Source organism: Apium graveolens, chromosome 9, assembly GCF_009905375.1.
Source record: "Apium graveolens cultivar Ventura chromosome 9, ASM990537v1, whole genome shotgun sequence".
NCBI classification, from domain to species: domain Eukaryota; kingdom Viridiplantae; phylum Streptophyta; class Magnoliopsida; order Apiales; family Apiaceae; genus Apium; species Apium graveolens.
Window position 1 is genome coordinate 104,620,342 of NC_133655.1, and position 9,195 is coordinate 104,629,536.

At 30.5% G+C, this 9,195-nt stretch overlaps 1 protein-coding gene across 1 annotated transcript; it reads right to left on the reverse strand.

The window, feature by feature from the left end:
- Positions 1–626: 626 nt before the first annotated feature.
- LOC141687120 (putative folate-biopterin transporter 4) lies at positions 627–7,811 on the reverse strand. Its single transcript, XM_074492284.1, has 7 exons — positions 7,562–7,811; positions 6,310–6,437; positions 5,376–5,597; positions 4,222–4,677; positions 1,691–1,888; positions 1,349–1,486; positions 627–1,101 (listed from the first exon to the last, which is right to left on the reverse strand). The coding sequence occupies exons 1-7, from the start codon at positions 7,643–7,645 to the stop codon at positions 840–842; spliced, it is 1,488 nt and encodes a 495-aa protein (XP_074348385.1). The 5' UTR covers positions 7,646–7,811; the 3' UTR covers positions 627–839.
- Between the last annotated feature and the right edge of the window lie 1,384 nt (positions 7,812–9,195).

Consider the following 9,195-nt stretch of genomic DNA (forward strand, 5'->3'; position numbering starts at 1 on the left):
GGTCTTACTGAATCAAAAATAATGATAAAAAATAACAATATTTAAAACCCCCATTCAAGACATTTAACAAATCACAAAAGACTTAAAGTCACAAAATATTAGGTCATATTATCTTGTTCTAGCATAGACATTGCAATAAAAAACACTAACATAAATATTAAAATAAAATTCATTAGCATTTTTTCACTTGTTTTTGGGTCTTGGTGCTGTGAATGCCTGCTTGGATACTTATGTGGCAAATATTAACGGCTGTCCGTCAAAAGTCTAAGAATTTTAACGTTACTCACAATTATTTCCAAGTACAATGATGTAATTGATAGATACTAGCTGTTCAGTGATGCAATTATAAGTTTTTTTTAACTTAGTAACCCACTTGAAAGTTTTTAACAAGTTCGAATCATACATATCTGTTCTAGAGGTTATCTTTTCATTACACGAACAGTAATCCGTTTTGAGTTTAAATTAAGTCAAACTTGGTCCAACTCGGTTTTTTCATCAAAAATTCTAGGAAAATTGAATAAAGGTAAAAAAATTAAATTATTGTAAATACCTATTTATTTAAGAGTTTCAACGCAGTTGAGCGAATAGGTCCCCAACCCCCACGGTGTGAACAAGATGTTGTGCAATGGTTACGAAATAAATAATTAATACAATCCATCTTCTATAGCATGTTACAGGTAGAGATTTCCACAGTATGTTGTTCTTCAACTGTAGCAAAATTTGTCATTACTAATTGCAGAACCATTTAATGACCTAATGTGTTTTCTATGTATCCTATATTTAATGTTTTGTATTTCCGGCAACTCTTGTGTTGTCTCAAAGAATTTATCTCATCTAAACTAAGCTGATATTCCTGTTGCCTCCTTTGGTATCAGAAACAAGAAAGCAACAGGGATGAAGGTGCAGATGATTTGAATGAAAATGCCCAGAGGTAGGTTGCTAAATGAACCAGAAGAGATGTTTAGAATTGAAGCCAATGCTGCACCTACAATTGACCCGACCATAGATCCAAAGTTGTTTATTGACATGAAGAGGGCGAATAGAGTCCCTTCTATACCCGGAGGGCACAGCTGTCCCGATAAGATCAAAAATGGCATGAACCTGTCATGACATTTATTTTAGTTAACATGCATACACGGGAAGATGCAACCGCCAAGAAAGAAATTACTAATCTTGTACTAAAAATTCTCTCTTCTTTTATTTGATACAAGCACGCAGATTAGTAACTTATTATTACTACTTAATTTGAAGATCTTCACAAGTCAAACAAGTTATCTAAATATGTAAAGGATGTTCAACACCCTAGTTCTTTAAGCAAAAAAATTCTTGTACGCATAAATATACTTACTTGAACTGATTAATTGCATCAGCAAGAGCAGACCCACATAGAACCATAATCTTGTCGGGTATGTCAAATCCAACATTTAGCCGAGACACTAATGCTAAATCTAGCAGTTGCAAGAAAGCAAGACCGACATGAGCCCACCTGCAAATTGCATTAAGTTAAGAAAATACAAATCTATATTTAGAAGTGATGCTCCATAATTTGATAAGCGCTGACAAAGTTAGAAGATTTCATGCTGAGTGCGGAGCAAAGTTAAAATAAACAGTAGGGTAATTTTCCTGATTTGTTTGCAAAGTACATAAAACGCCATATAGATAAGTATTTTGATATAGAAGATTTCCTTACATGAGAATTCTTCGTAATTTTATTTTCTGCAAGTGGCGATTGTACAAGTAAGTTCCAAACATGAGGCCTAGCCATCCAACAACACGTGTTGTGCCCAAAAAGGAAGCTTCCAGCTTTAAGAACTCCGTCTGGTAGAAGAACATCATAGTTGAGAGGTTTGGCACAGTCACTTGAGCTAGGAAAAACCAAGCCATCGGTCTGTCCTTAAAAGAAAGATCAATGATACATGAGCAAGGGAAACATTCTATAGGAAAAAAATCTTCTATACTATAATATAATAGACGAAATATTAAAAGTTTGGTAGTCGGTCGGTCGGTAGGTACTTGGTGAAATTACTTAATTACCCTTACTTAATTATTTCAATTCTAATTATTGCGGTCGATCAATTCTAATTCTAATTTGTATTGAAGTCAACTTCCTATATTTCTTTACCAATTTCAAATCGATTTTATATCGAACTCTATATCATTACAATTTATATTAAATTCAATTTCTTCTACCAATTTATATTTTAATTCATATCGAGTTCTATGTTATTCTAATTTGTTACTTCGGGCTAAATTAATAAGCAAACTAAATATAATTATTAAGATTTAGTTGATTTGTCATGTGAATCGAGCTAAGATTAAATAATAATACTATCAGTCCTCCTAAAAAAATTATACAAATGAACATGGATAAACAAAATAATATATTTTATTTATCCAGTATAAAAAATACATTATACAATTTATCCAGATTAACACAAAACTAAAATAAAAATACAATTCGACCAACAAAAATAAAATAATATATACTAATTATTCAGTCTAAAATAAAATTATCTTATTGATCCACACTTAAAAAAATTAAAATTAAACTAAAAATAATTAGTTTCATTTGGTTAGTGTATTGAGTATCGGGCTAAAATAAAATAATATAAATAATTGATCCGAGATAAATCAAATTAATATTAGACTAAGTATAATTCGTATCATATTGATGTGAACTCAAAATCAAATTTTAATTAAAACATAAATATTATTTTTTTAATAATACACATAGAATTATCAATAAAATTCTATCGTTCAATCAGGAATATTGTCTTTTTCATATATCTTTTATAGAATTATAGTTAATCGATTAAGTTAATCAACATGCTAAAATAATATTTTTTAAGGTCCCAACATGATGAAGACATTATATTTTTACCCTAAATAAAATAATAATTTCGTTATAATAACGTTTCCCTCCTTATCAATGATATCACTTTAAATAAGTTTATATGTTCTAAAAAGTTATGAACATATACGTCTACTAACATTATAATTCTGATTGATATTGAAGTCAATTTCCTCTATTCCTTTATCAATTTCAATTCTATTTTATATCAAACTCTATATCATTATAATTTATATTAAATTCAACTTCTTCTACAAATTTATATTTTAATTCATATCAAGTTCTATGTTATTCTAATTTGTTACTTCGGGCTAAATTAATAAGCAAACTAAATATAATTATTAAGATTTAGTTGATATGTCATGTGAATCGGGTTAAGATAAAATAATAATACTATCAATCCTCCTAAAAAAATATTACAAATAAACTTGGATAAACAAAATCAATCCAGTATAAAAAAATACATTATACAATTGATTCAGACTAACACAAAACTAGAATAAAAATACAATTCGACCAACAAAAATAAAATAATATATACTAATTATTCAGTCTAAAATAAAATTATCTTATTGATCCACACTTAAAAGAAATTAAAATTAAACTTAAAATAATTAGTTTGATTTGGTCGGTATATTGGGCATGAGGCTAAAATAAAATAATATAAATCACTGATCCGAGATAAATCAAATTAATATTAGACTAAGTATAATTCGTATCCAATTGATGTGAACTAAAAATCAAATTTTAATTAAAACATAAATATTATTTTTTGAAAAATACACATAGAATTATCAATAAAATTATATCGTTCAATAAGTAAAATTGTCTTTTTCAAATATCTTTTATAGAATTACTATTAATCATTTAAGTAATCAACATGCTAAAATAATATTTTTTAAGATCCCAACATAATGAATACATTATATTTTTACCCTCAATAAAATACTAATTTCATTATAATAACGTTTCACTCCTTACCAATGTTATCATTTTAAATAAGTTTAAATATTCTAAAAAGTTATGAACATATACGTCTACTAATATAATTATTATAAAGTCATATCATTTATAGTTTTAAATGAACAAAATTAAAAATTGAATTCAAATTTTTTTAAAAAAATTATATAATATTAAAAAAAATCTATGCGATATGTGCGATCCGTGCATCGCACGGGTTTTAAGCTAGTAATAGTAAAAACAACAATATAGTACCTACAAAAAGTAAAACTAAAGTAGCAAAGTGCAAACACAATGCAATCTCACACACACAAACATATATACACAAACACATATAGTTGTGAAATATGGGTGACAAACAATAAGAAATTAAAGCATCTAATAAACAAATGTTCACAGATAAGTATTACCTAAGAATAATTGGCTGACGAAAAGCTTGGAATAAAGCAAAAGTGGCCACTTTCAGAGACAAGAACCATTGAGATGCCAATGAGCCATCTTTCTCGTGTTTCTGAAATTTATCAGTGACAACTACTCTCTTTTTTCTTTTCTTTTGGTTTTTCTTTCTCCTTGACGCCTTACTTTTGGATTTCTTAATAGAGAAATCTTCTTCATCCACTGAATCTCCATTCATAGTGTGGGATTCTAGTGTATCTGAAGAACCAGGCAAAATTTCACTACCTACTGACTTCTCCGTAACGAAACTACATGACAAAAGCTGAATGCTTGGAAGCACAGAAAAAAGAAAAAAAATTACATTAATCTGGATATTATTTAAAGCATATCCTCCTAGTAAACTCCCGAAAATTCCTCCCAAAGCCATGGCCATCCAAGATATTGACTGGAGATCACCAGCAAATGAGGCCCTAGTCACAAAATATCAATATGACCTCAATTTAAATAATGATCATGGAAAATTTAAAAGCAGTATCAACTTCAGTGTGCATCATTTCACTTTTTTGTGTGGCAGATATGAAAGTAAAGGCAGGTAGTTTAAATAAAAAAAACGTGCACATAACAAAAATATCGTTCCTCTTATACTACGTCGGTTTTTCCAAAACATACAACGGTTTGACCATACATCTGGAAAAGTGACAGCCTGCTGCTATTTTATCAATAGAAAAAATTATATGAGAATCACCCATAACTTATTATAATGGGCTACAACATGGATCGACCAAAGCAATGATGAACTTTCAGCCTATATTTCGTAAATTTTATTAAAGCAACCATTGTCAACTTTTATGCCTCAACAAATCTTTCCATGTAAAGCAAATGTTGCTCATCTCTTCCAGTATGCTGGATTGAGCTAAAAATTCAGTTCATCAAGCTATTTATCCTAATTTTTCTGTTCCTAAATGGATATGGAATAGTCATGAATAGGCAACTACAGTTTCAATCTTTCTGTTTTCAACAACTCTATCCCCGCATGTCCTTTTCAACCCGTCATTCAAAACTATGCATGCAGGGAGATCATAAGAAAAACAAACTAGCAAAATACACAACTAATTTCCTTGTAAGCAAAAGGTAAAAAGAACATTAACAGAAATTTTTTGGAACATACCGTTCATGTCTCACAGCCTCAGCTATCATTGCATCAATCACAACATCTGCCATTGCAGAACCTAAGTTTTGCACTGTCAAGAAAATCATGAGATGCACTTTGGAATCTCTCAAGGCTGCACTTAGGCCGAGTATGAGCCATGGTATTAGAGAAAGCAAAGTAGCAAATACTAGGTATGGAATTCTTCTTCTACCCCCAATTGGTATACAATCGGACAAGATTCTGCACAGAAGACAGAGGGCAAATGTCTATCAAATAAATGATTTTCTAGGAAAAGCACGAAAAGTTTTACTTGGCTTCCACAGCAGTTTCTGCAATAAAAGAGACGATATTTCTTTTGTAATTACTTATCCCAGGATAGATTTTTGGTTGACAATTTAAGTTTTCAACAAAAAGGTAGCCAGGACAATATATATGGAGATATTTGGTATGCTGAAAAGCTGGAAACATAGTCATGACTTCTGCAGTGAATCAAGTTTCTGCAGTTACAGTTGGACATGAAAATGAAGATTCGGTTGGGCCTTACTGCTAATTGAATCACATATTAAAGTTCTTAATTTCACAAAAGAACTATAACTGTTTATCTCTTTATAATGTTCCAAGGAATTACAGACATCAGAAATAAAGTAATAAAAGAATAGTATAAATAATTCCTACACCCTCCAGAAGTGTGGAAAGGCCAACTGGTATTAAAGTAAATCCATCGTTTAGACTTTGTCCAAGACATTACAATCAGGAGACAGACAAATTGGCTAAAAAAGGTGCTGACAGTCCTTGGTAGGTTTTCTATCAAACTTTGGTCTTGATTGTCCTTGTACCTTTGTTACAAAATGCAATTCCCAATTACCACGGAAAAACATCTAAACTTTACTAATATTCCATAACTAAGAAAAAATTAATTAAGAACAGCAATGGGTACAAGTTTACTCAGTACCCATATAATGGTTTTATGCTCCACGGGAAAAATGCTATTGATGTGACAAATTGCGAGGCTGAGGGTGACAGCTTAAGTCTGTCTTTCAGCTGATAAGATACTGCTGTCCACACAAATGATCGAAAACCCTAATTTCACAAATTTAAGTAGAGGGAAAGTAAGTATAGAGAGAAAAAATCCACATATCAAGGAAAAACATTGGAAACGAACTAAATATTTCAGAAACAGTCTTTGAGAGTGAAGCACTGACATCACTTGTATAAATATTTCCATACTTTTTGTTTGTATTACAAAGTGTGACTGTTGACAATAGTATTTGGAATAATATATATAAATATATATATAGGAATTAATTAGTTTATTCTATCGTATATTAAGTTAATAATTAAATAATTACTTAATTCTTTTGTAACACATGTTAAAAATTTTCAGATATTAACACTATTTGTTCTCTTCTAACTTTAATCAACTTATTACATTACTTTGTTCCTGTGATGAACATTAAATTCATTTTCTAAATTATGGTGGTTCTTTATTGTAATTTTATTCATCTCACATAGTTGTGTAAGTTATATTATTGCATTATTTTTGTAGTTTAATTTACTGAAACAATGAAGAAAACTACTAAATATAGAATTTGGCTTCCCCGAGCCTAAATCGTAACTCCGCCAAAGCATAAAACGATATTCAGTTGAGCTGATGGACTTAATTTGACTCGGGAAACATTCTTCAAAAGCGAATTCCTGGATTACATTCCATTACCAACTAAATCGCTAACTAGACTACTCGAGTTGATCCACTTACTTTGTCCCCAAATTCATAAAATGGTCCCTAAGACAAGCTAAAACCATCGGAAATAGCATGTTTTCTCAGTACTCTGTTCTCTTGCTGCACACTAATTCTACCTGTTTGCAACTAAACTAGCATCTCCGGTATCGATAATCTTAAGCTACTTAATCTTCACAAAATATATTAAACAATAATCAGGTGCATCGTGCATCGTAATTACATTGCTTCCTATTTATGATTCGTAATATAATGAGTATTAAGCCTAACATTATATACACAAACAGGCATTGGTAAGTATAAGAACTCGAAATGATCATACATTATAAAAATAATCAAAGCACAGGATATGCTAAAAGTGATCAAAAAATTGTATAAAAATGAGAGAAAGAGAGGGGGGGGAGAGAGAGAGAGAGGGAGGGGGGGAGGGGGAGAGAGAGAGAGAGAGAGAGAGAGAGAGAGAGACCTGGTTAAAGTAGATTAAACAGATAAGCCAGAGAAATGAGGAACCGAAAGCGAGTCGTAACCGATTCATCCATGGTAATATCATCTCGCTCTTTGCTTTTTTGATTCCACTCCACGCCTTGTAACAGAATTGAAAAAGATGTTAGTTTATAGGCTTGTGTTGTGTGTGTTTATGGATCTGAGATTAGGGGGGATGGGATTTACGTTTCTCCTGTATTCATATTTTGAGTTTTCAACGGCGACTCACCAATTAAGGCATTGTTTGGATGTTGATCCGCGGGTTAGTGGGCTCGTCCCAGCACTCAAATTCTTTTGGGTTCTTAAAAATGTAATTTATAATTTAAAGTTGAAAATTGTTGATATAAAAATCGCTAATTTATAAGTTATTTAGGTGTTGGGATAATTTTACATATAAGTGACTAAGTTGATATTGTGTAGGATAAATCATATTCACTCTCTGTGAATTATTTACATATTTTTGATTCTTGGCACGCATTTTAAAACTATTATAAAAATATAGTTCTATACTTTTAAAAAAAAATTCTTATTCTGTATAAAAAATTTAATATTATATTTTTATTAAAAAAAATTAAAATTATTTGAGAAACCATATTTTACGTGAGCCTTAAAATGCGTGTCGATCCCCCGTCCCCAATATAAACTATCCAGAGTAACTTATAAGTTATATTTTTTTGAAACATAATTAAAATGCAAATTATAAATTCTATGAATTAAAAAATTTAATACACAAATTTCAATTAAAAAAGAGAAAATTAAAAAATAAGGATAATGATCTCGGGATAAAATTATATAATATACACTATTAATCTCGACGAAAATAAAATTATTCTACTGATCTAGGCTAAAAAATAAAATTATATTAATCTCAGGTTAAAACAAAATTATACAAAATTAAAATTATTATTTATAAATTATTTAGGTGTTTGGATAATTTGGTGGTGTGTTCAGTAATCTTAACCTATACTTTGTATTTCATTAAATCATAAATTCTATGATCTAAGTAGAAGATTAATGAACAGTTATTTTCAGTAATTAGTTAAGCTTGGGGTCAACCCTAAGTAAGTTGTATTGTTATCTAAATTTATATTTTGTACTTGTAACACTTAAAGTCTGTAAAAATGCAAAGGAGCAGCCTGAAGTCTTTTTCCAAAAACAGTATCAAGCCTAAGGATTCTATCTGGAAGAAGATCAAGAAGATCATGGCTCAGAAGAATTTTGAAGAAGTTTGGAGTTGAATAAATCTGTTTGGAGAAAAATGTTCTAAGTCAAGATCTCTACAAGTCACAGATTTAATGTTATAGAGAAGTCATTCAAGAACTCAGAATGGCTTATCAAGAAGTCATTCAAACTCTAGAGAATACCGACGGATGAGCAATATCTACTCGATGGATGAGCAACTTCTACTCAATGGATGAGCAGTGTCTACTCAACGGATCGGCAATATCTACTCGATGGATGAGCGACATCTACTCGATGGATAAGCAATGTCTACTCGATGAATAAGCCATCACTACTCGACGGATAAGCAATATCCACCGGGAGTAGAGAAGTCAGGAAAACTACTCGAGAACTCAAGAAGATATCGACAAGCCAATTTGAAGAACTGTAGATTGG